Source organism: Anser anser (genome assembly GCF_964211835.1).
Source record: "Anser anser genome assembly, chromosome: 6".
In the NCBI taxonomy this organism is placed as follows: Eukaryota; Metazoa; Chordata; class Aves; order Anseriformes; family Anatidae; genus Anser; species Anser anser.
In genome coordinates this window covers 22,402,002-22,426,861 of record NC_139726.1, presented here as the reverse complement: position 1 = coordinate 22,426,861, position 24,860 = coordinate 22,402,002, and the positions used below count along the sequence as shown (strand labels likewise).

The following is a 24,860-nucleotide window of genomic DNA, read 5'->3' as shown; positions in this document are numbered from 1 at the left end:
CATCACAAATGAAGCTATTGATAATATCTGTTATAGTCATATAGCATCTTTGTAAGTCAGCTTTTTCTTAAATTCCTACATGTAGTCCACTGAAAACCTGGCTTGGTGAGCCTTGGCTTTGCCATGAAGATTTGCCCAAAGGACAGCCTGGATTGAGATTTGCTTCGGTCTAGGAGAAAACTCTGATAATGTTACAGGCAATGACTATACTCTTATAAAGTTCTTCTTCTTTGTGCTCTACTCCAGCCTGCAGTGGCTTTAACTTAAAGACATCTTTACTCTAAAATTTACTCTTACTCCTAAGTGAAGTTGCTATAACACCAAATCGTAAGGTTGAAGCCCAAGAGAGAGAGTCTTATTGAGAGATGGTTTTGAGAAAGTGTGGAGAAGGGTGTACATTGTCTGAAACTCTGATTGGAATTGGGGAAGGAGTTGAGGTCAGAGGTGAGATGGGTGTGAATCTGAACTCCACAGTTAAGGGAAGGACTGGGATACATCAAACATACAAAGTAAGGAGAAAAGTAGGACAGGAAGTCAGGATGTGAGAATTAGGACTGGAATAGAAACAGGATAGCGAAGGAGACAATGGTAGGAATGGTAGTGAAACTGAAAAAGAGTGAAAGTGCCTACAGTTGCTAGAGCAATGTTTCCACCAGAATGTAAAATTCCTTCAGAGTCTAGCAAAAAGCAATAAACCCACCAGAGGAATGTTTTCCTTCTCACTCTGATACACATGGATAATGTTCTGTAGCTGTTCCATTTGCTCATTTATGTCTAGTGCTGTAATGCAGAGTTTTATTTTGTCTTTCAACTCTGCTGATGACTTTGAGTTTCAGTCAATAGGACATCTGCTTCCATAAATTTCTTCAGATAGCAATCAGAATTTTTTAAATTTTAAGGTTGCAAAACTGAAAAATTGGAAGTTGGCAAGTGCCAAAGTTAAGATATCCTTTGTGACATTAATTGCGCATGTGCATTATGATTTTGTTTCTAAAAAATAGAAACCAAATTCTGATTTGGTCATTCTAATTTATTTATAATCATTTTAAATTTATAAATTTAATTTATGAATGTATTTATAAATTTAATTTATTCAAATATATATATTATAAATTTGTATAATTGTTCTAAATTTATATTTATTCTAAATTATTTTAATTTTGCATTAAAAAAATAATCATACAACCCCAGTACTATTCAGTGGATGGGATGGGTGATGCTCAGGGTGCGAGTCAGGACAGTATAATGGTTGGCACCTGCTTTGCTTACTGCAGAAATTGGAAGGCATATAGGGACTGAAATAGGGGATTGCAGTAACAGGTCTCTGAAGTTTTGGAGGCGTTTGTACTATCTGCCCCACTTTTTTCACTACAGAAGTACTGAGTTCATTGCTATAAAGAATCAGTTGAGCTCAACTGTGAATATCTACAGTATTTAAAAAATAATAATAATAAAAAAAAAATTAAAAGATCAAGCTTCTGCTACATTGAGCTTGATTCCTCAAGTTGATGGTTGTTTGACAATTTTAATCATTTTCTGCCTCAAGTTTGGATGTATGAAATGATTGTATTAGTTCAAGCTTACTACACAAGTATGTTGCACGATGATAAACTCTTTTTTCTGAAAAGCTTCGATGTTGTTGTGAGTGTTCTTAATGAGGAAAAAAACACATGGGAAATGAATAATTCTATTAAGATAGTATTTAAATAATACGTAACTAGTAAGATTAGGAAAACACATGAAATCAATATGAGAAAGCTGAATGGTAGTTCACTCAATGAATGCTATCCCTTCTGTGTGCTGAGGTAGGAGAATATAGTGTATATGGCTTCACATATGCAGACTTCATCATAATTTCATCTTTTATGTAGTCTTAATTTTGGCATTTTTTTGTATTTTCTTTTTTGAGGGGGCAAAGGAGAGCTGAGGGTTGGTTTTCTTGTTTTTTTGTTCGGTTGGTTTTTGACTCTCAATGTAGAATTAGAACACATTGCGGTCTTCAAAGAATTTATATTTTTACCAGTTCTGTGAAGTAGAGAGAAAGTAGTAAATGTGTAAATCGAAAGCCTTATAGCCTCAAGCTTACATGGTAAATGGTGAATAAAAGAGAAGAGAGATACATGCCTCAGAGGATGACTCTGATCCCAACTGGATAGTATTAAGGTTACTGTTAGGGTGTCAGAAGTTAGGGGGAAGCTTCACTGTCCTCTCAATTATATCTGCAATTACATTGGGATGTAACTACAACCCTCTGGATCTACAGAGGAACAGTGTTTCTGAGTACCACTTCAGATACTTAACCCTAAAATGCACATTCTTAAAATAACTAAAAAGCCTTTGTTTTACCCCTGAAGTAATTAACATTTTTCCTGGAAATACTGCTGGATTGAAAGTCTGGTTTCTTTGTAGATGAAGGTATCTTTGGTTGAAACCATTGCACTCTGTATGGCTACTGAGAAATGTGGCTTCCTGTCTTTATAAAGCTCAAATGTGCTATGAAAATACTTAACGTATTAATTGATTTGAAGACTCCAGTTGAGGTGTGAGTCATATCCTTTTACTCAGTGGCAATGGTTATTGGCCAGTGCAGCAAGAAAGGCCTCTTAGCGTGACGTGTTAGGGCGCAGTGCCAGTCTGTCACAGCTGCAAAGTGTCCAGACAGAACTTGGCTCATATCCAGTCACTTTAGAGCACGCATGAAGCAAACGTGCACATGCCTGTATGAAGCTGCGTACAGTAAATACGCTCAGTTACTCATTCACAGTAGTCTTGCAGATCTTATTCTATGAGTTCCTAACTTTCTCTTCTCTTCGTACTGTGGAGTCCACTGAGGAATTCCCTCAGCGATCAGGTGATGTGCTCAGGATTACGTACACTGCCTCTGAAGCACAATAACCTGACCGTGAATTGAGCCATGATTTCCTTCAGTCTAGACTAAAGGTGTAGTTAAGCAACTCCAAATGATTGACTTAGGAATCTTAGTTATTTTAACAAAATTGGATGTGATTTCATGTGATTTGTGTCACACTTGTATACTGTGTCATGAGAAGTTCCAAAGTATTTGGACTGTTTATTACAGGAGGGGGAAGATTATAGTATATTTGGAGTATATGAGGATGAAATACCAAATTAAAAAAGAATCTGTATACAGAAACGTATACAGATTTTAAAATGCAGAAATATATTTTGTTATAAGCATAGATTGAGCACTTCGTAGGGTTACATGGAGTAGGACAAGCAATTAAAGATACAGGATAACAGAATCCTATGGGGAATTCCATCAGTTACCAAGACTATATAATGGGGAAGAGACATGGGTGTTCCTTTTTCTGTATTGCCAAGAAAGCTGTCACCACAATTGTTGGATGCCTTGAGCCACCAAACAAGAAGACCTGAAGGACTTTTTCCCCTCCAGATGGTGAAGGGCCTAGAGGGGAAGACATACGAGGAGCGGCCAAGGTCACTGGGCCTGTTCAGCCTGGAAAAGAGGAGGCTGAGGGGAGACCTCAATGTGGCCTACAGCTTCCTCACGAGGGGGAGTGGAGGGGCAGGCGCCGGTCTGTTCTCTTTAGTGACCAGCAATAGGACCCGAGGGAATGGTGTCAAGCTGAGGCAGGGGAGGTTCAGGCTGGATATGAGGAAAAGGTTCGAGAGGGTTGTTGCGCACTGGAACAGGCTCCCCAGGGACGTGGTCACGGCACCAAGCCTATCGGAGTTTAAGCAGCGTTTGGACCGTGCTCTTAGTCACGTGGTCTGAATTTTTGGGTAGACCTGTGTGGTGCCAGGAGTCGGACTCGATGATCCTTGTGGGTCCCTTCCAACTCAGGATATTCTGTGATAATATGAGTGCCCAGAACTGAAACATTAGGTGAAGGTGAACTGAGCCTGAGAACTGGGGAACTGGTTGCAGTGAGACAAAAGGGGAATTAAAGAAAATTTCTTCCTTGGAGTCTTGAGAATTGGGTGTTTGGGGACGATGGATGAATGCTACTGAAACTGTTAGAGGTAGATTGAATTTTGTGTTACGGAGATTTCTTTGGCCTAGCCTTCTGTGGAAGCTGAGTAATTAGAAAAGAAAGGGGGCACTCTGAAGACATTTTCCTAAATACCTTTGTGATTGGCTGAATGTTCAAAACTTGTGAATATTGAGATTTTTTTGTAGGTGGCACAGTACAAAGATAAAAGTCTGACATTAGATTTGATTTTTGTCTTTTAATATTGGCTTGAGGGGAGGCCATGTACGAGTGTGAACATGACAGTTTAGATGCAGCAAAGGACATTTTAGTTGGGGTAGATGTTTAAAAAATAAGTCAGTATTTATCTGGTCCAGATAAACAATCTGCTTTTGGGACATTTGGGGAAAAAAAAGTCAAAAATATTTTTGCCAGTACTAATAATGATGAAAGAGTTTAAGATGTCAGGTCATATGTCAGCGTACTCTTTGCGAGGAACTTATAGTCCAGCTGGAAAAGACAGATGAACTTTCTGTGAGACTATGGATTTGAGGGGTAGCAGTAACAACAACAAAAAGTGAGATGAGCGGAATCTCTTCTGTCACCTTTAGATTACATCGAATGTGAAACAGCGATGTTCTGAATGCAGGGATGAGAATCTAGGTTTAATAGTTGTTTGGAAAATCGTTCACTGGACTGTTGAGAGGAAGTGGAGCACCCGAATTTAAGGAAAAAAAAATTGTCCTGGGGAGGCAACTAAAAATTCTCTACCTAGTCATCAAGGACAGAGCGCCAAAGACTGTGATTTCAGAATCAACTTAAGCTCTTTTAAGTTAACATTGCTGTTGAATAAGGTGTCCTGATGCTTGGCTGCATTTTTCAGTCTCTTACCTTGTACCATTCATGTAACTGCGCTGACATAGCAGCAGCAGCCTTACACTGCTCAGACTGATCTTTCTTTGAGTATTCATAAGTTCTTATCTCTCTGGTGGTTTTGGTTTATTTTTTAAATTAAAAAAAAAAAGAAAAGAAAAAAAGCTATGCTTTTGTGTTAGGCGCTTACACTGAATGTAATCAACTACCATTTCAGTGAGGTAGCATCTTGAAAATAGGCATCAAGCTCATGTGTCTAGATTACACTTTCTAGGAATTATGTATTCATATTTGATGAATTTTATTTCTGAAATATCAAGGAATTAATTGAAATGTCAGCAAGATCAGCTATTTCACTGTCATTCCTTTTAGTGGAAATCTGCAGGTTAGTATGCTTATCCTCCAACCTGAAACTGTTTCTCAAGTTTCCCCAAGATGTCAAAAGTCCCATCTGTTCTCTTCCCAGTTGCCAAAATCTCCAATTTCCCTAGTGGCAATTGTAGTGATTTGTGTTTCTTTGCCAAAACTGTGTTTGGCATAGTAAAAGCTGAAATTGGGAGAAATTTAAGATATGGGCACTTCAATATCAAAGTAATACAAACTGCTGTAATTATTGTATTTCTAACTTTATATGCATGCATGTTTGCTAAAGATTATACTTCCGTCATTTAAATTTCACATGCTTTTGAATTTATAATTTGCTGCAGAATTGAGATACCATTATAGTTTTTATTTCCAGCTTCTTACGGAGTGTACCGGGCTCTGAATATATTTGAAACAAAAATGGGCAGCTGCTCAGATTTTTTTCGTAGATCTATTGGTATATTTAACTCCAGTTCTATGTATGACCACTGTTCAGGAGGAATGCTTTACAATGAATAACTTCACTTTTATTTAACAGAGGCTCCAACTTGGGAAAAAAGAAGCAGCACATTTGTCACATACCAGGATGTGGCAAAGTATATGGGAAGACTTCGCATTTGAGAGCTCATCTCCGCTGGCACTCTGGAGAGCGTCCATTTGTTTGTACTTGGATGTTCTGTGGCAAAAGGTTCACTCGCAGCGATGAGCTTCAGCGACACCGAAGAACACACACAGGTTTTCAATTTTTGATTCCAGTGCCTTTTACTAAAGGAGTCTCATGGGGAGGGCTTGGATAAATAAAGAGTAAAACATCTTTGTATTAGGTTGATTTTACTGTTGTATGGCATTTCTAAAATCAGCTAATATTTACAGGTATGTGTATGTTTCAGGTCCTTTAGTAGATCTGAGGAGGAAAAAATGCAACCTGAGTCAGAACTGATGTTAAAGTTAATATTTAAATTAGCTTAATCAGAAAACTTTGATTCAGGTTCAGTGATGACTTTGATTTGTTTGAACCAGATTAGAACTGTTTTTAAACATCTTAACTTTAATAATTTTCTCCCTTTTTATAAAAGCAAAAAAGAAAAAAGAAAAATGGAGGGCTAGATGTCCAAGGGATTAGATGTCATTCACAAAATCAAGGAAGAGTATTTGATGGTGCATCATTCTACATCTTCTAGTTTCGTGGTTAGACTACTTGTTAGAGATACCGGGACCCGAAGTTTACACTTCTCCTTTTGTCTAATACAAGGAATAGAAATTAGTTTAGCTCTCCGTCTTTTTAAGAAGAGGTTTTTTTCAAGTCTGTCTGTATTACCTGTTTTCCTACAAATGGAACACATGATAATATTCTAGAATGTTCAAACTACAGCATGCTTATCTTTAAAATTAGATTATTTGAAAAACCCAATGACAGTAGATAATTTGTGCTTATCTGCATATGCATTGCTTAGAAAACTGCAGTGTCTATGAAAATTATTTCATCTTTTGTATGCAATGGTGTACTTTTGTTCAACATGCTGGATGGTTGAACCTAATCTGGGGTGTTGTGGTCTGGCTGGCTGGACAGCCAGATTTTTTTTGTTTGTTTAAAAAAAAAAAAAGGCTGGTTAAGTGATTCAGCTCAGAGGGTATGGTTAATGGAAAAGTACTTCACTTGGGATGAAATAAACCATTGCATCGATGCAGGTGAAGTGCTGTCTAGTTGGGAAGTATCTCTGTTGAAAAGGATCTAGGGAAGTCTTGATAAACAACGTGATCCAGCAGCCAAGATGGACAGGGCTGTGTCAACAGAAGCACAGACAGTAGATTTAGGAGAGTGCTTATCACCTTTTCAGTACTGGTTAGACTGCATCTAGAATATTTCAGCCCCCAGCATAAGACAGACATTAATCAACAGGATTGAGTTCAGCAGAGGGCAACCAAGATGACTGGGAAGCAGGGAGGATGTAGGAACTGAGCTTGTTCAGCTAGGCAAAGAGAAGAGTAATGGCAGGGGGTGGGCAATTCAAGTGCAGCTTTCTAGAACCTGCAAGGCCAACATTAAGAAGAAAAAGCCAGACGTTTCATGGTGGTGTGTTGGTGTGAGGACAAGAGGCAGCAGACACAAGCTGAAAGAAGAGATGTTCAGACCAGATGCAAAGAAAAATATTTCCATTGTGAGGACTGCTAGGCATTGGAGCAGGATGCCCAGAGAGCTTGTACAGTCTCCATCCTTACAGGCTTTCAAGACTGGACTGGATAAATTCCTGAGCAACCTGGACTGACCTCATTGCTGACCCTGCTCTGAGAGATCAGTCTAGAGACCTCCTGAGCTCCCTTCCAACCTGAATTGCCCTATTGTCCCGTCTGTCAGTCTCAAGTGGGATTCTGCAGTTCATGTTATCTTTCCTGTCCATTGTTCTGCAGGGTTTGTTCTCCTCTTAGAAGTTACTTATTGGTAATAACTGCAGCTGAGGATATTAGATTGTGATATTCTTTATCTTGCCTGAAAGATTTCCCTAAGCTCAGTGAGAGACAGAAAAATAATTCCGTTCTTTTAAATTATTTGTATGAATATCTAGAAAATTAAATGACAATTTAAGTTTATCATCTTGGATAGGGGTTTTCTTAAGATGTTGTTAGAATTCTGACTCTTAGAAGCACTAAGTTACCTCAGTTTTTGGTGTATATGTGAATTTTTTTCTAATGTTCTTGAAAACGATTTTTTTTCTTATCTTATATGACAGGTGAGAAGAAATTTGTCTGTCCAGAATGTTCAAAACGCTTTATGAGAAGTGACCACCTTGCCAAACACATTAAAACACATCAGAATAAAAAAGGTATTCACTCCAGCAGTACAGTGCTGGCATCAGTAGAAGCAACGCCTGATGATACTTTGATTACTGCAGGAGGAACAACACTTATCCTTGCAAATATTCAACAAGGTTCTGTTTCAGGAATAGGAACTGTTAATACATCTGGCACCAGCAATCAAGATATTCTTACCAACACTGAAATACCTTTACAGCTTGTCACAGTTTCGGGAAACGAGACAATGGAGTAAATATTACACAAGATACCTATTAATTGTGGTTATTTTTATACAGTAGTGAGAAGAATATTGTTCCTAAGTTCTTAGATATCTTTTTATTGATGTGCAAAAATTTTTGGATTGACAGTAACTTGGTTATACATGACACTGAAATGCCTTACTTTGTATGATATTCCATAGTATATTAAAATGGTAAAATTGCATGGGTTTTGTAGGTACTTTTGGAATCTAGAAGAGATGAAATTTTACCAAGTTATATTAAAAAAAAAAAAAGAATTTAACGATGGAAATGGTAGTCTAACCAAATGCATCAATCCTGTGTGGTTTAGTGTAAAAAAAAATGAGAACATGTTGGTATTTATCTATTGTAAGATAAAAGAAGTTGATGGGTGAAAAGAAATCATGTTATGATAAAAGAAATTTTGTAATTTTCTTGATGACTGGAATTTTTATTATGCATAACTGACAAATCAAGTTTCCAAGCAAATGTTACATAGTGTAGGCTTTACTTAGCTCATCAACTTGTCATTTTGAAGCTAATTATTTTAATTAGGTTAACTATGTACAATATTTTAAGCATTACTCTTGTAAGATTTTGAAAACTACATTTTAACATGGAACTCTAGGGATAGTCACCTTTTAAATCCTATTGAAAAGCCATGTTTAAGATTTAATTTGCCAAAATGATGTCTTGTTAATATTCTTTCAATAACCAAGGTGGGCAATATAACCAATGTTTAAAAAACTTAAAATGATAAAAAAAAAATAAAAAAAATAAATATGTATAGGTTGAGGCATTTGGGTGGTAAGGCAAATGTTATAGTGAAGTATATCCCTTCTCTTGAACATTGGAGGACCAAAAATAAGGTGTATTGCGTCGCAGCAGTGATTTTTATCAAATCTTTTTTCCAAAAACATCTGTCTGCCAGGGCCTTAAAAGCCATCATGTAAATTACCAGTAAAATATAACATATGCAAATACAACAGAAAAATCACTTCCATATTGACAGTACTCCCAAACATATGGATATAGTCATAGTGAACTAGGGGTTTTATGAGGTTTTTATTTGTTTGTTGTTTAGTTTTTGGTTAGTCAATCTGCATTTAAATATCAGCCATCTTTCCTTTTTTGCTTCTTCCCTTAAAAATTGTATGTATCCAGTACATTTAACTGATAAACATATATGTTTTTTATTATGCTGAATTTTCTTTTTATTTTTTAATTACTGTTTATATTTTCAATTATAGAAAAAATGTACAAAATGAAGTTATATAGCCAGTCTGTAAGTGCTATACCATTTTCCAAAAATGTACAACAATAATTACTGCAGTTCACCTATTTACAAACATTTGGAAATCTGTTCATTTGTTATTCTTAAAACCACCTCAAATTTAAAGGCTACCTTATTGTACGTTTAAAGTGTATTATAACAGTGTGGTAGTTAATAAAACACTATTTTTTTTTCTTTTGACTTGAGTTTACTGTACTTCTTATTAACTAATAAGGTGTAATTTCATAATATATATTAATTGCCTGAAATGTTTTATTTTTCTTCAGATGGTGGGAAATAGAAATAGTGTTTCCTTTCCTTGTGCACACAGAGATGGTGAGATAGCACCTCCTTCTCCCTCCGTCCCAAAATCTCTGTATGCCCAGGCATACATGTACTATACTGTGGAGGTGCTGTAGTAATGTTTTTAAGCTTATGCTGAGTAGAGCGTGAAGAAAACATAGGCCCTATCCTACTGAATATGAGAATAAAATTGCATTTAAATCCCCTTACACTTAAGTGCCATGATACACACAGACTTGATAGTGAATTGTGTCTAAAAATTATAATGGCCTTTTGCTTAAAGCATAGGAAGAAATAATAAGGACAAGGGGGGAAAAAATGAGTTTAGAAGATTGAAGTGAAAATTTTAGATGGTGTAAGAAGGGCCAGTGAGAACTGTGAGATCAGAGAGACTAATGGTTGCATTTGGTGCTAAAATGAAAGCGAAAAGTTCATATTTGTGATAAAAGAAGCCTAAAGTCTTGGAGTATCAAACTGCTAGAGGACAGACCAGGATAATTTAAGATAAACCGGATAGAGCTCAGCTTAGAAGAGAGAGAACTGGAAAAAGTCATGAAAAGAAGATTTTCTGCATTTGCAGTTAAATGGAAGAAAAAATTAATGCAAATCTTTCAAGATTCAGAGAAACAGGAATCGACAGGTACAAAGAAAAGGGAGTTAATTCACCATCAGTTTAATCTATTTAATAAATGAGAGAGTGCAATTGGCTAAAAGGCAGCAGCTTAGGAGAAAAGGAAGTTCTGCTTAAACTTGAACCATTCCATGGATGCTGTCAATATTTTAACATAATCTGAATCCACCTCACTTTGACAGGTGAATGGGTTTGATTTCCAATAGCTGTATTAGTTCACAGAGCATTTTAGTGTGATTTACATGCACTCTAATCTCTCCCTTTATTTGTAGCTGTATTAGTGCTTTATTTAAGATGAAGGGAAGAGGGTTAATTTCTTAATGAAACTGCTCTTCAATACAGAAGTTTTATCGAATGACACTTTTCACTGATGTACCTCCGTGGATTAAAGTGTTTCAGTGCCAAGGGTTTTGATGCGTCCTTACTGCAAACCATGTTGTTTCATTTCCCAGAACTTTCAATACTCAGTATATCAACTGGTTAATATAATTGATGTTTAGGTGGCACAATTTTTAAAGGATATTTTCTTCGGAAGTTTCAGAAGGTGTAAGTTTTGGAAGAAAGTAACTGGAAATGTGTAGGTAAGAGTTTGATGGAAAGCCTACAGTCTAAGGGCTGTCTGTCTAATGGCTCACAGCCATAGTGTTTGTATTTGAGAATGCTACTGCACGTGTTCACATGTTGCAGGGTAATGATTTTTGAAAGATCTCTGCTCACCCCTAGCACAAAGGTTCGCTAGCTTTGATATGAAAATGTTGGTGTATTCTAAGATTGTTGCCACATTATGGCTTTCTTCTGTTTGCATTAGGCACTCGTATGATACCAAGACTAAGTTGTGCGCTCTATAGAAGGCTTTCTGAGCTTATCTGTGAATCACAGTTCTTCATGCGTTCCCGGTCATGCTTGCTTGGTGTGTGTCTTGCTGCTTATTTGTGCAATCTTTACCATTTTTCATACTTACTTTCATATGAGGCTTTCTTTCTTGAATTTGTTCTTGGTATGGTAGCCTTTAGATCATTGGATGATTTGTCTCTCTTGCAGCTTAGTGTAATCAGTAATTAAGAAGACCTTAAAACTGGTTCTGCAAGCGAGCATGAGCTTGAGAGGACGATGTTTTCAATTTCAACACTCAGGGTACTTATTTTCAGTAAGTACAAGGCTGGGATGTACATTTGCTGTAATCTAAATTCCTGGTCTCTTTCCTGACTGAACTCATGGTTTGATTCTTGCAAGTTACAAACTAGTACCAGTTCTTGCAGAGAAGAGATTTTCTTCGTTGCTACTTACCAAGCTAAGGGGCAATGTGATTGTAAGGAGAATGATGTAATCACAGAAACACTTGCGAAGAGCAAGATTGATTTCAAAATGCAGTTTTTCCTCTGGGAAGGGACTTTGCAGAGCTCTTTCAGCTTGTCTGAACAAGAAGTAACAGGCTTTGGTTTGAGGTATTTTCAGATTCTGGAATCAGTAACATAAACCTTCCCAATGGCTTCAGGAAAGCTCTGATATGTTCTCTAACAAGTTGTTCAGGGTGTCAGGGAATGAGGTGAAGGGACTTAATAGTCAGTCACCTGTCAAATAGTTATTAGTTTTTTTACGAACTGATGAGCGTGAGGCTCTCTTTCCTCCAGCATTTTACCACCACCATCACCACCAGAAGTGCAGTGTGCACTGTAGAACAGGGCAGAAGAGACTGACGTGGCTGACAATGATCTTATACAGCAGATGATTGTTTTTATAGAAAGTCCACCTCATTTTGATGCTCCAGATTTGCTGTTCATTATTACGTCAGTATATTCTTGCACATCTTTCCTATAATCCGTGTCTGTAGGATGTCTGCTAGGATCTTAGTCAGATGTGTAAGTGCTTTATGCATCCCCAAGAATTGCTCCAAATGGGATCAGTAATTAATCACAAAAATTTGTGACCACACCTTCCTGACAGTAAACAGTGGTCTGTGGAAGCCTTCCAACTCTCTAGTCCAGCTATAATGATCCTTTCCAATTCCTGAGATGTCCAAGAGGCCAAGAAAAAAAAAAAAGGTAAAAACATCTTGAATGTTTTCAATGACTTCGCCACCCCCCCCAATAGTCCAAAAATGTAAGCTGTCCCTTTGCTTAGAACTGTGCTGTATGATTTTTTGCAGTGTCTCAGCCTTTGTGCTTGGAAAACAAGTATTTATAGAATGCATACGTAATTTATTTTTTAGGTACAAAATATATAATGTGTGTACAATTTACAGACATTTCTCTTTATATATATGTGGGGCAGCAGGTAAAATGTTATTTGAGGATTTTTTGTTTTCACCCAGAAACTAGAAATGTCCTTGCCAGTGAAAACCTGTTAACACCTGCAGTGTTAAGAAATGACAGTATGGTAGAGGTTTGTAGGGAAAATCACTGGGATTTGTGTTCACCCTGTGGTGAGACATGATGATGCTTCTGATAGGACAGGTTCTGTGCACACGTTCACTCCGTGGTGAGACATCATGATGTTTCTGATAAGACAGTTCTATGTTTGCTGGATAAGTTGTTTCCTGATTTCTATTCTCTCTATCTAGGCCCCTGCATGAGTCATTAACAGTACGTAGGGGAGATAGCTGAATACAAAAACAACAACAACAACAACAACAAAAAACACAAACAAACAAAAAAACTATTGCTTTCATGCACTGTGGGTTTTTCTTTTTTCTTTTCTTTTTTCTTTTTTTAATATATATTCTATCAACCATTCTTTTTTCCCCAGTACTAGAGTATGGTTCTAGTGCTGTGAATGGTGGTAATGGAAGGTTTATCAGTGAAAACTACAGCTTCTGAAAGGTAAGAAGCCATTTCTTGTATTGTTAGTGTGGCCGTGCTCTGGGGCCTTCCACCAGTCCCTCCACTCCTCCAAGTTTCTACGGTTTATGGTCACATTGTTCATGTGTTTCAGAAGTGTTCAGCACAAGCTGATTTGGCATGGCCTGTATCTCTTACTGCGTAAGCCTTGGATCCCAGCTGGGACCTCTGCCTTATATAAATAAGCATTTATTGTTTTACTCAGGCTGGAGCAGGGCTAATAGTGTGGCTATTACAGCACTAAATTTGTGCATAAATTTGTATAAAGCTTTCCTATGCTCATGATGCTTTCATAGTGGCTCTTACTTCCTTTTGATTCTTTACACCTTTGTGTACTGTTCTTCCCCTGGTGTAATTCTCCTGCCAGGTCACTTGCCCCATCAGATGGTAACATAAACCAAGAGCGCGCTTGCTAGACTGAGGTCTAGTTGTCGATATGCATTATTGGTTGAGGACTAACAAAGCTTTTATCCAGCAATATGCATTACTGGTGGCTATTTACGATGGAGATAAACAGATATGCATTAATGACTGAACTGTAGACTGTTACTCGAAAGGTATCTTGGCTGAATCCTGTCATTTCATTTTAAATGTAGAGATACCAAGGTTTAGGAACTGGATTGGAAATTGAGCACCAGAGAGGGGATTGGTCCTGTGGCAAATCAAATTTGTTCGCCTCTTTACCAGCATGTCTTTTTTGCATATTAGCTTTATGTATTGCCTGAAAGAAGATTATTTCTCAGCTCCCCTTGGCCCCCATTAGCTGTGTGTGCCTGCTGTGGTCAGAGCTGGTTTCCACAGCTGCTGCCTCCTGCCGCACAAGAAGGCTGCGGTTGGCCTGTGATGGCGGCGTGGGCCACAGTACCTCAGGGTGGGCAAGCAGAGACCCCTCCTGCCCCCAGACTCGTGGCTCCCCAGCCACAGCTCTGCTGTGCCTGCCTCCGTGGGTGCGTGCACACACACACAGCATGTATCTAGGCTTGTTATTTATTTTGGAGATGAACCCACCACACACCGTTCCCCAGGCAGCCGCCTCAGAGCAGCCTGGGTCCTGCCACCGGGGCTGGGTGGGGCCTCCCTGTGGTGGGGACCTCACAGGCATGGTGGGAGGGCATTATGGCCCCAAGTTCGCCATCCCCTACATCTTTCCAAGGCATGCAAGCTGTATGTAGGGCTGGGGAGGGAAAGGGCAAGCAGGCCAAGCAGGGCCTGAGAGCAGTGGGGGCCAGTGTGGGCTGTGGGTCGGGATGGGAGCATGCGGCATCCAGCTTCATTTTGAGGTGATGTTTCAGTCCTGCTAGTGAGGGGTGCTACAGATGTGAACAGTGTCACATGCAGGCCAATGCCGGATGTTCTTAGCTGAAGTCCCAGGGGGAAAAAAAAAAAAAGCCCATAATTTTGTGGTGATTTATGCCAAAGCTGCTTTCTGAGATAACAGGATTTAGTAGTGATTTTGCTGTGTAAACTCATAGATGTTTTTACTAAATATGTGTCCTAAATGCATAATTATTAAACAGCTTGAAATTCTTCCCAAGGAGCTATTCAGGTATTTTCTGTAAATAACACACCTTTTAAAATTATATCAATATTTAGTTGTTCCATTACTTCTCCTACACTTCCTTTAAAAAAAAAAAAAAGGAAAGAAAGAAAAGCATAATCTCACCACAAGTGGGATCCCAAGTCAATATTTATGTGAAAGATTAAAATAGTACAATTTTCAGTTGTGCTAATTAGATTTTTAAAATGTCCAATTACATACTTACTCATCTGAGATTCAGAACAGGTGTGTTTTCTAGCTTCCTCTGAAGTCATAACAGCTCTGAGAGCAAGGAGTAGGTAGCTATGAGAAATATTTCCAGTGTGGGAAGACTGGCAGATCTGGTGTATTTTACAGTTTTAATTCTGTGCATGATACAAAACATAAATACAGAGGATTCCTAGATAAGCTCTGGCTTCAGGAGATGAACTGTCACGTCCCAGCCTCTCACTACCTTTGTTTTCAGCAGCATGTAACACACCTCTTCCACAGCTCTCCAGATTTCTTAGAAGACTCTTCGCTCCTCCTGCCTTTTTGAGCAAGAGCAGCAGATATTTCCTGTACGAAATCTTGTTTATCTGTGGTAGACAAAAAGTGTAGGGGGTAGAAATGGTCAAAACTTTGTTCTGGCCTGTGTATGAGATGCAGCGTGAAAAACAGACTGAGGACACTGCTCTTGAATGCTGAACACATAAAGAGGGAGCAAGGAGTTAACTATGGCCTGATGTTAGTGTGAGGAGCCTTCAACTCTGCGAATGGTAAATAAGGTAGAAGAGCTATTTGTGGATGTGTCTTGTCCTGTCACTGCGTAGATTTTAAAATCTGTATTAGCCAATCTACGTAAGTTCATACAAGTAAGGCTATACAAATAGAAAAAAAAAAAAACATTTTTTTTTACAAATTTTAATTAAATATGCAAATTTATAAATAATTTATTGATTGAAAAAATGTTTTATGCCTTTGTTCAGGAGGTAAGATCTGTCCCAGATCTCCATATTGATAAACACTCTTTGGAACCATGCTGTTGGGAGAGTAACAGTGGCTAAACAAGTTCTGGATTAAGGCAGTGTGATTTAACACATAACACTAGGAATATTTTGAAGGAACTTTAAAAGTCAGGTGGCCACAGAGTATGTAATTCCTAAACAAGGCGTCTTATGGGGAGGAAGTTCTATGGTGCACAGCATATCCTAAACCGCAGTTGGGATCTCAAGCTGTCATCTCGGCTTGACTGGCTCACAAAGTTGGAAGTATGCAGAAAAATGTTAAACAATGCCTTCCATACTTTTTAGCCCTAATGTCTAATCTGTGGTGGTTTGCAAAGGTGTTTATGCACTGGCAGGAATACGTTAAAGTAGTTTTGTGGCAATGCAGTGTATTTTTGGAGGTTGTCTTGCCCTTTTATACATCTGCAACCTCCTCCCTTCATCGAGAGGAGACATTATGAAGTTTGAAGTTACAAATCTCTTATGCAGATTATGAGCCCCACAAAGTAAAGGTAGTTGTTCATCTTGGAGGGGGTATGTTTGAATCCCAAACTCATCTTTAGGGCAGAAGCAAGACCTTAAGCTCTTTACGTTAATAGGAACATGAGTTTTTCCGCCTGGAACACGATTCAACAGAGCAGTCAGCCATTTCTTTAGCTTTGAAGATGCTGAAATGGACCCTGGGTTAAAAAGAACCAGTTCCCAGCCTGTCTCTACAAATAGTTGCTTAGGGCTAAAATCTGAGTTTCCTTTCTTGAAGGATCCTGGGGGATTCTTGCTGTGGCCAAATCTATTACATGAAGATCCAAAGAGACTCATCCTCCCTTCTCAGTTCAGTTCGGTGCTGTGTAGTCTTAAGATTTTCAGTACTCAGAAGTGTACCCCAGGCTCATATTTTGAGAGGGACTGCACTCCCCTTAACTAATATGGGAATCCCATTTTTCTGTCTCCAGGGCGAATGGTGTAAGCTACTTACAAATCATTGCAGATGGTGGTTGTTGTCAATTGCCATGTAAATTAAAGCCGTGCAAGTACCTTCTACTGTTTCATCTTTCATTTGTAGTCTGGTTACTACTAAATGTTACATATTCGGTGAAATGTCCTAAAAAAACATTACTTTTTGATTTTAACAACTTTTTTTTTTCTTCCTAAGTCTGCCAGTAGCTGACAAGGTAGAAAGATATGCTTTTCTCTTCAGTTTTTAGGGCTTGAATTTTCAAGTTGTTAGGGCTTGAATTCTCACTGAAACCAAAGGCAGGTATCTTACTGACTTGAAGAAAGAGACTTTAATCTATCCTGGTTTGTTTACTAATGAAAGAGCGTGAAAGAGATGCGTGTCTTTCTTCTATCTGAAGAGGAGGTGAAGGAACAGCTAGTGCAAGAAACACAAGAATCAGTTGCACCAGACTAATATGTGGTTGTATCTGAGGTTGGAGACTGCAACCATCTTCAAACTTCCAGATCTAGAGGAGGAACACTTTGGCTGCAGCCTAAAATCCATGTGTACATAAACTCCCCCAAGCCAGCCAATCTTCTTCCCATGACCTGCCAGGAAACAGCAATGTAGGCACGTAACCAAATTAAGGCCAAAACTTTCATCCCAGTCCTTGACCTGAATAGTGAGTGAGGATCCGGATCCTGGCATTTATATGTGATAGTTTATACGCAGCTGAAGTAAATGCTGTAGCCAGAGGTCATGGGGCTAGATTTTGAAAAGTCCTGCATAAAGAAGAGATCTCAGAAAAGCAAATTTAAATAACATTAACGTCAAGAAAAATAATTCTGATTGCTATATTCTTTATCTGTCATGACTAGACAGATGACAATCTATGATAGCAATTTTGCCTTTAAGGTTATTTTCTTTTTTCTTTTATTTATTTTATTTTATTTTTTTTAACAGACTTTAATAATTTTCCTCACAGAATGGCTAACAGAAATATGACCCTTGTGCACCTTTTGTAGTTAATTAATTAGGTCAACTCTAACCACTAAGCCCCTTGTCAGGTTATTTCTATTAGGAGCAATTGGAAAATAAGGAGCAATTGGCCTTAAAACATTGAAGCCAGGTAGATGAGCCTATTCCACAAGGTCTCTTGGTTCCACCCTCGTTAACCGAAATCTGCCAGGTGTGGATTATTTGACCTTTGCTATCTAGGAAGCATGAGAAGTTGGGGGGGGAGGAATTGGCTCCCTAGGGGAATTTGAGGCTCAGGTTATCTAGGGTGCTTTTCTATCATGGCAAAATGGACTCTGTGTTCCCCAGTAGGCTGTTTTTTTTCTTTATGTTTTCTACCATCTCTGTGAAATAGTTTCAGAGACTCTATGAGTGAGTTACATTGGTGGTACATTGGACCTTCTGTCACAGACTGGTACAAGTAAGGTTCATATCTACATTTATGACAATAGTAATGGATTTCCACAGTAACGCTCAGTTCAGTGTTACACTACAAAATGAGTAAATGAAACACCTTTATAATTTTGAGCAAGGGCTGTAAGTTGTCTCCCAGTGTTCATGACTTTTTCCATGGTTTAGAAACACGCTAATTTTGAAATTCAGCACCAGATACTGCAAAAATCATGGATTTCAGAGTCAGAGCGTGTAAATAGGTGTAAAATACTACAATAAATTTTAAAAATAATAATAAAATTATGTAATTATAAAAAACCCACGCACGTTTGACACTTCAAATGTAAACAGTTTGTAGCCTGAATGCTTAAAGACTGGTATGTGCATGCATAATGTGATTTGTTTTTCAAGTGCACTGTTAGGTATGTATTAGTGATCCCTGCAATTTAAAATGACATTTCCTTTTGAGTATAGTTTAACCTGCGCTTAATCTAACAAACAGTGGAAGCAGCAAAGACTGGAAAAGACCACAGAGACCAAAAGTTTTCTAGTGGGTTTTTTGTTGTTTTGTTTCTATGTTTGTCAGCACAGTTTGTGATCTGTCAATTCAGTGCGTGCAGATTGTGTATAGCAGACAAGCAAAATGTGGTCCTGTCAGCCCAAGACTTCAAAAACAGTCTGAGATACAGGTACAGTATTTGATGCTCATTGAGTAATGTGAGTTTATGAAAGAGATCTTGTATCCTTTGATTTATAGCCTTTGTATATGCAAACTTATAAAGGCAATGAAATATTACTGCTTGTTATCTTAGACTCCCACTTCTTGGAACACAAAAATTTTACAGGTTCTTAGGAAGACAAAGGTAGTGAAAGGGTCCAAGACTGGTTGTAAGCAAGCAAGTGAGCTAGGAGAACATACCCTCTTACTTCTCCTCAGCCAGGTAAGCTTAAATATTTGCGTGAAATAATTAAAGTTGCATTTAACCTCTTACTTCCATGCTTCTCTCTCTCCTCTTCATTTCAAGAAAGACTACAGAAAATATTCTAATGGCAGTCTTAAACACCTATCCAGTTGTTTGGTTTTATCTTAAAGATTGTGATTTTTTTTCAAGGAGCTTCATCCTCCTTGATGTTCAATGGATACAGAATTTAATTCAAGGTGTTAATTTAAGACAGCTGCTTTAATAGGGAACATCTGCTACACTTCGGTCAAAAGCAGACTATTTCTGTCATTCCTTTTTCTGTCCAAGTTAACATTTTATTTATCTATCCCCTCCCTATTATTTCTCTTTTCTTTTTATCTCGGGAGTCCATTCCTCTGTCTCTTGTCCCTGTTATGGAAAGTACAAAGTATAAATTTTTATCTTTTCTGTGCACGTTTTAGTACTCAGGCATTACAAATGTTGTGCAATAATTTGTTGACTTTTGCTACACTCCTCTTGATGTAGTTTCTGCTATTATTATCCTGAACTTCAGCAGATCCTGTGAGAGGTGTGGTTTCCATTTTTAAAGGCTCTTTAACATCAGAATAATGACAAGACCATGAAAGCCTATTAGAGGAGGTTCAAAGTTTGTAGTTTACACTACTGAAAACCTGAATATCACTTGTGAGAGATCAGAATCTATTTCAGACAAAGCTTGGCTTTTGGAGTACTCAGCCGTATGAAATAGCTATTTATTTGAATGTTTTGATCATCTATGAACAGAGAGATGGCCACAAACTTTATGGTTGATTTTTTTTATTATTAAAAAAAAAAAAAAAGAAGCTGCGTAGAGGAATAGAAGCTACAAAGAGCAAACTGTGAGCTACCAGCTTAGAAATCTGCTAATTACTGTGGCAGAATGGCACTATTTCTGAAACACTGAAAGCACAATTAGAAGTACGGCAGGTAAATAATAGATTTAGTACTGCTCATGGAAATAATGTATTGCTGAAGTGGAGGCTTCTGTACCTACACAGAAGAAAACTAAAAAATCAGGAAATTGCTCAATGATAGCAAAACTCTTTATTCACTTTAGAGGAAATCACAGAAGAATCCTAGTCTTCCCTGATAGACAGGAAGAAGGAAAATGCTCCAAGAAATCCTAAATTCTTATTAAGAAAGATGAAAAAAAAAAAAGATGAAATCGAAAATACTTTTCTGTATAATTTTGAGTTCCTTGTATAAGAGTTTTTTGGTTTTGTTTGTTTGTTTTGTTTTGTTTTCCATACTGTCTCTATGTCAGATTCAATTACGTTCTGACTAACTTACACTCAGTTTGTCCTTGCTGGAAAGAAGTTAAATAGCATGGTCAGCCCACACATCTACTATGGAGATTCAGTTAGAATGGAGACAAAATCTTTTGTCTAAACGTTTTTTAGGACATACCAGAACAGACTTGGAAAGAAAAGGTGAGAAAAGGTGGAGCTACGTGAAAAATAGTGGTTCTTCAGAGAACACTGTTGGGGGGATGCTTATAGAATATGAAGAAAAAAAATGTAACTGCTTTGTCTCAGATGAGGAAAATGGGGAAAAGAAGCTGATGGAAACAAATTGTTAGATGAAATAATAATAAAAAAATATTTGGCAAGGCAGCAGATGAACACAGATTCTAAAAGAACCCTCAAGCAGCTTACTGTCCTTAGAGGCCAATTAAGCCTGAATCAGTCAGGAAAGACAGAAAGAGCCCTCCTCAGGCGTAATGAAAATTTATATCAGGCAAAATAAAACCCTGAGATTATTGGCATGTAAGGCATAGAATGCTAAGAGAAACAAGCTAGCTTAGCTATTAATGATACCAGGGTGGTATTTACATTTAAAACAAAATATATTTGTAAGGTCTTTGAAGGTTTTCTGTGTCCATCTGTATATTAACAAAAATCAGCTCCAGATGACAAAATAACATATGTAATGAAGCAAATATGCCCCCAGGTTCCAGCTGCCCAAATCACAATTTGAAACCATCTGAGCAGGAAAAAAGCTAGAAAATATCTTCAGAAAAAAGCCAGTTAGCCCGGATAGGAGGACTTTCGAGTACTTCTAGATACTTTATGTAGAACTTGTAACAGCAATCACTATGTTTTTATGGACCAAACAGATTCTGCTTTTTTAAGTTCAAATACTGCTTTTCAGGAACTTGCTGAAACATCTCTGTTAAAATTCATTGTTCATAGAATCATACAATCATGGGATCACTGAGGTTGGAAAGACCTCCAAGATCATCTGATCCAACTATCGATAATATACTGTACACGTTGTACGGTATATTAGAAGGGCATAATCATCACTATAAGCCTAGCTTATACTAAGGGCACCAGTTGTTCAAAATGATAAAGAGAAGATAGATAGTAAACACGGTCTTAGACTTCTTGCAGCCATTTTAAGAATCTGGCAACTGAAGGCTACTTTACTAGCATACCAAGTTCCATAAGATGAGGTTTGAGCAGGAAATGCATGTTTTCAGTGTTTCTATAGATCTCTCTAAAGAGTCAAATGGAAAAATGAAACGGAGAGATTTGTAACCCAGGGTTAAAATCAATACTTCTCAAATTTCCATATAGACAAATATATATATATATATATATATATTTCAAATAAAGCATATACCAAAAACCCACGCAACTGCCATCTTAGCTGTCTTGAATGTCAGTTATCGTCTGGGTTGGTAGGCAGTACAAACCTTCCTTTCACAATGTGCTCATATCATAGGGAAAAGTTTCAAAGGGACTCACAGTATTAAGCTTATATAATACAAGCTTAAGAGGCAGGATCTAAATATCCCAAATTACAGAAGGTAAAAGGAACCAAGGATAAATTTATACTTGATATAAAAATAAATATCCAAATCAGATCCTATATCTCATTGATTAGCTTCATTGGGGCAGGGAAAAGCCTGTGAATTTGGGCTCTGTAGAGAATATTTCTCATCTGCTGGACTCTTTTGTGGTTGGCATAGGATTCCCCATATTTTTTCATTGCTTCATTCTAAATTCAATTGCAAAATTTTGAAATATCTTTGAAACAATTCCTGCATTGAGGGCAATCCATCATATGCCTGTTTTTCTATATCTATCTATCAAAATACTTTCTGTGGATATGCTGTGCTCTAATTACTTTCTATGCTGTCAGCTCCTGATGCCCTTTGAAGTAATAAAACTAAAAAACTATTTGTAAAGATCAAGAATGTAGATATATATCACTTTATACAAGTAACATTCAAAATTTGAATGAATTTCACATCTAGTCCCAGTTGTGCTTTATCCTCCTTGTTAGTATGTTTGGTGACCACCAAAAACTTTTTCTTACTAATAACTGAGGCTGTTTCTCAAACTGTCTTAAGATTTTAGAGAGAGCACTGAATTCGTTGTCTACTTTTAATAGCTGGTTTGCCATACGTAACTATCTCCAACGAAGTGGATGTTATCATTCACAAGTATCTTACGTTCAGCCCTCAGTATTTCTGTGTGTAGGAATTTGACAGTCTTGCAATAAGGTATATCAGCTAATGACTTTGTGTCCCAATGTGTCCTGTCATAAAACAGAGAGAATATAAATAAACTCGTCAAATGTGAACAGTTGCAATGTGAGGCGGGTGTTAAATGTGTGCTATCATGTTATCTTGGTCTCTGTGCATATGTGTGCATAGAGCTTTTATTGCTGAGAGATTCCTTTTGGAAGCGTATTCTCCCGCTGCCAGCTCCCAGTTTCACATGTGAGAACCTCAGTTATTTCCCTGTGTGTCACTTATTGATAGATGCTACTGATGTTCTTTCCAGCCCAAACAGTTATGATGGCTGGCCACAAGCAGTGTCTGAGGATGTGAAAAAGTATATTGAAAAGCTGCAAAGTAAAGTAAACTTCTCAAGAAGTTCGTGGCAGCAAGTATTGATTTACTCTTCCTCTCACAGGTTGGAACTGTGGATGAAGCTGAAGGATAAGTACTCACAGGGTCTGCTTATAGGTATAAACCACAGTGTCTGGGGTCAGAAGCAGTTGACAAGAAGATGCATATGAAATTCTCATGATACTTTTTTTTTGGGTTGGTGAAATCAAAAGATTTTTTTTTTCTTTTCATGAAGAAACTGTAGGGTTTTTCCTTGACTTTGTTCTCATGACGACCAGTAACAAATGGCAACAGTTCTAAGGCTGCATCTGCTACAATATGATATTGTAAATATACCAAGGTGCAAACAAGGTATCAAACAAGGCTAAGGAAACATACATATATATATGTATACAAATAAAATTGGTGTTTTAGGACTTAAGGACTAATTTTGTTCTCTAAGAGATAAATTAGAAAAGACAATGCTAAAGACACATTTATTTTTCATGTTAGAATTAGGATTAAAATATGAAATCATTGCAAAATATTCAGATCCAGAACAGATCATTTGTTTCTTTACAGTCTGCTTGTTTTACTTTGCAATCTAAACAGATCAGCTTTCTCTTAGGCCTCCTCGCAGAGCTGCATGAAGAGTGTGACACGAAGTTGCTTGGGGAAAAGGGACGGTGCAGAGGAAGACAGTAAGTCCTTTAGCTCTGTAAGGGGAGGCAAGGGTTAAGGCCTGGGACCACAGAACAGCTGGAATATGTTAGGTTTACAGGAAGGCAGCCCTGAGAGGGAGTGTGAACTGCCAGCAGGTGGCTGGGAATGGCTGAATAACTCAGTGGTGGGACTGGAAGAGTGCTCTGCCTCTTACTGTGATGACTCGACCAATTTCAGCAAAAGCCTGTTTTTCTTTATAACAGCAGACCTTTGTCAAAGCCCATTAAAGTAAATTTAGCATTTCCTTTAAATATAAAAGGCTCTGGATCCGGCCCATGCTTGTTTTGACACTGTTTTTGTTTGCTGGATCTCTCAAGGTTTACCTTATTATTTCTCTGATGAGGGAAAAGAGCCGGTTGAGTGTTTGACAGACTACAAAGTGTGAGACAGTGATGTATCCCTTGGAGCGCCTGCCTCCAAGTCAAGCAGACAGTGTTTTGTTAAGAGAAGCTGCAAGCAGACACTTGTGGGAAGAAAGGTCTGATGGGGTTTTTCTCCCTGATGCAGTAAGGATAGCTGTGCTGAGGCTGGCAGCTGCTCTTACCACAGTGACGCTCTTCTGTGGCCTGCAGTACTGTTCTCTGCTCTGCAGAAATCCTAGTGGTGCAGTGGGCTTTGCTCTGGTTGGTGCTGTACAAACACATGAGGCCATCCCTGGTCCCAAGACCTTGCAGTGTAGTTGTGAGATGAGAGGTGACGGATGGACATGGAGATAGGGAAGCAGAAGGACCCAATGACAGTGCGGGTCAGGGAGCACAGCAGTTTTCTCTGCATTTAATTGGCATACTGCTAAAAGAGAGTTTGAAGGAAGAATTTGAAGATAACAGGGCCCTGAACAGGTATTTCTGAAAAGTTCCTCCCAAGCATGAAGGGCGGTGTAGGATAAAGTGAATGTGTTCTTATTTGACCATCTAACAAGGTGGCACTTGGCAGGATTGGGAGATACAATACTAGAATAATCAAGGTGTGAGATGACAAGAGCCTGAGGAAGGCATCAATATGTATGGGTGGGAAAACTTTATCTCCTGCACTAAGCAGCAAAGTCCTGTAACAGTTATATATAGCTCTCAGGAGAGGACCTGGAGAAAAGTCTGAGTTGAAGACGATGTCCCAGTTCTGTTTGAGTGATGGGCAGGATGGCAATATTATCCATGGTGGTTACGACAGGAGATCTAATGCAAGATGAAGTTGGAGAGAGA

At 38.1% G+C, this 24,860-nt stretch overlaps 2 protein-coding genes across 10 annotated transcripts in view; both read left to right on the top strand.

The window, feature by feature from the left end:
* The window catches only part of SP3 (Sp3 transcription factor), a 36,496-nt gene extending 26,801 nt beyond the window's left edge, over nucleotides 1–9,695 (top strand). For all 3 annotated transcript variants that reach the window (XM_083842028.1, XM_083842029.1, XM_083842027.1), the window contains 2 exons: nucleotides 5,728–5,924; nucleotides 7,919–9,695. In XM_083842028.1, the coding sequence (XP_083698154.1) occupies nucleotides 5,728–5,924; nucleotides 7,919–8,235 (514 nt within the window). In that variant the 3' untranslated portion in view covers nucleotides 8,236–9,695. The remainder of the gene's footprint in view (nucleotides 1–5,727; nucleotides 5,925–7,918) is intronic.
* An 8,264-nt stretch (nucleotides 9,696–17,959) lies between these two features.
* The window catches only part of LOC310901912 (uncharacterized protein), a 95,619-nt gene continuing 88,718 nt past the window's right edge, over nucleotides 17,960–24,860 (top strand). For 3 of the 7 annotated variants that reach the window (XR_014586280.1, XM_083842528.1, XM_083842531.1), the window contains exons 1-4: nucleotides 17,960–18,163; nucleotides 18,722–18,824; nucleotides 18,981–19,076; nucleotides 23,567–23,639. Coding sequence is in view for 4 of the 7 variants with exons in the window: in XM_083842528.1 (XP_083698654.1) it covers nucleotides 18,111–18,163; nucleotides 18,722–18,824; nucleotides 18,981–19,076; nucleotides 23,567–23,639 (325 nt within the window). In the remaining 3 variants the exon portion in view is untranslated. Of the gene's footprint in view, nucleotides 18,164–18,721; nucleotides 18,825–18,980; nucleotides 19,077–23,550; nucleotides 23,640–24,860 lie in introns of all 7 variants that reach the window. The other 4 variants (XM_083842530.1, XM_083842529.1, XR_014586279.1 and 1 more) reach the window with 3 other exon arrangements.